Consider the following 1,080-nt stretch of genomic DNA (forward strand, 5'->3'; position numbering starts at 1 on the left):
CTCCGGCCCCCGCCTCCTCCCCCGGCTTCTACCGGGCCGCGTACCCGGCCCCCTCGGACTTCGGCGTGCATTGCAGCAGCCAGACCACCGTGCTGGACCTGGACACTCACGTGGTGACCACGGTGGAGAACGGCTATTTGCACCAGGACTGCTGCGCCTCCGCCCACTGCCCCTGCTGTGGCCAGGGCGCCCCGGGACCCGGCCTGGCGTCCGCCGCCGGCTGCAAGCGCAAGTACTACCCCGGGCAGGAGGAGGACGACGACGAGGACGAGGACGCGGGCGACCTGGGGGCCGAGCCCCCCGGGGGCGCCCCGTTCGCCCCCTGCAAGCGCGCCCGCTTCGAGGACTTCTGCCCGGACTCGTCCCCGGACGCGTCCAACATCTCAAACTTGATCTCCATCTTTGGCTCAGGCTTCTCGGGGCTGGTGAGCCGACAGCCGGACTCCTCGGAGCAGCCGCCGCCGCTCAACGGGCAGCTGTGCGCCAAGCAGGCGCTCGCCAGCCTCGGCGCCTGGACTCGAGCCATTGTCGCCTTCTAGGGACCCCCGAGGGCACGGGGACCCGGGGCCCCGTGGGGCTGGGGCCAGACAAAGACTCGGCCAAGGGGCGAGAGGAAGGAACGAACGGGCGCCCGGCCACTCGGGCTGAGCTGGGGGCTCGCAGGGGAGGCGGCTGATGTTTTATAAATTGTAAAATAAAAAAAAGAAAACAAATCTAAGATCTTGGACTTTATTTTTGCAGAGAGAAAAAGCGCCTATTTAAGTATGCTTTGTGTTTCTCCTACTCTTTTTTTCTTTCTTTCTTTCTTTTTATTGTAGTGATTGCAGTGGTGTTTAGCAAGGAGCCAGCCACGTGAGGGAGGGCTGCTGCCCGGAGGAGGTGCCGGGCAGCCGGGGGCGAGGCTGGGCGCTCTGGCCGCCGGGGCGCGCTGGGGGCGCAGCGCAGGAGGGCGCGGGGCCGGGACTCCGATTCCAATCAGTTGTCAAACCCAGGAAGCGGGCGCGCGGCTCTCCCGAGCCCCTCCGCGGGGTGAGGAATGGGTCTTGTGAAATCCTGAGCAAAAACAAAGGCAAACTCTAT

General features: G+C 65.0%; 1 protein-coding gene across 1 annotated transcript in view; it reads left to right on the forward strand.

Annotated features, from left to right (window-relative positions):
* Nucleotides 1-718, forward strand: part of IER5L (immediate early response 5-like) — a 1,620-nt gene extending 902 nt beyond the window's left edge. The window contains exon 2 of the mRNA XM_004677889.2: nucleotides 3-718. Within this exon, the coding sequence (XP_004677946.1) occupies nucleotides 3-539 (537 nt within the window). The 3' untranslated portion in view covers nucleotides 540-718. The remainder of the gene's footprint in view (nucleotides 1-2) is intronic.
* The last annotated feature ends 362 nt before the right edge of the window (nucleotides 719-1,080 follow it).

This window comes from Condylura cristata, unplaced genomic scaffold, assembly GCF_000260355.1.
Source record: "Condylura cristata isolate star-nosed mole 26May11 unplaced genomic scaffold, ConCri1.0 scaffold00006, whole genome shotgun sequence".
In the NCBI taxonomy this organism is placed as follows: domain Eukaryota; kingdom Metazoa; phylum Chordata; class Mammalia; order Eulipotyphla; family Talpidae; genus Condylura; species Condylura cristata.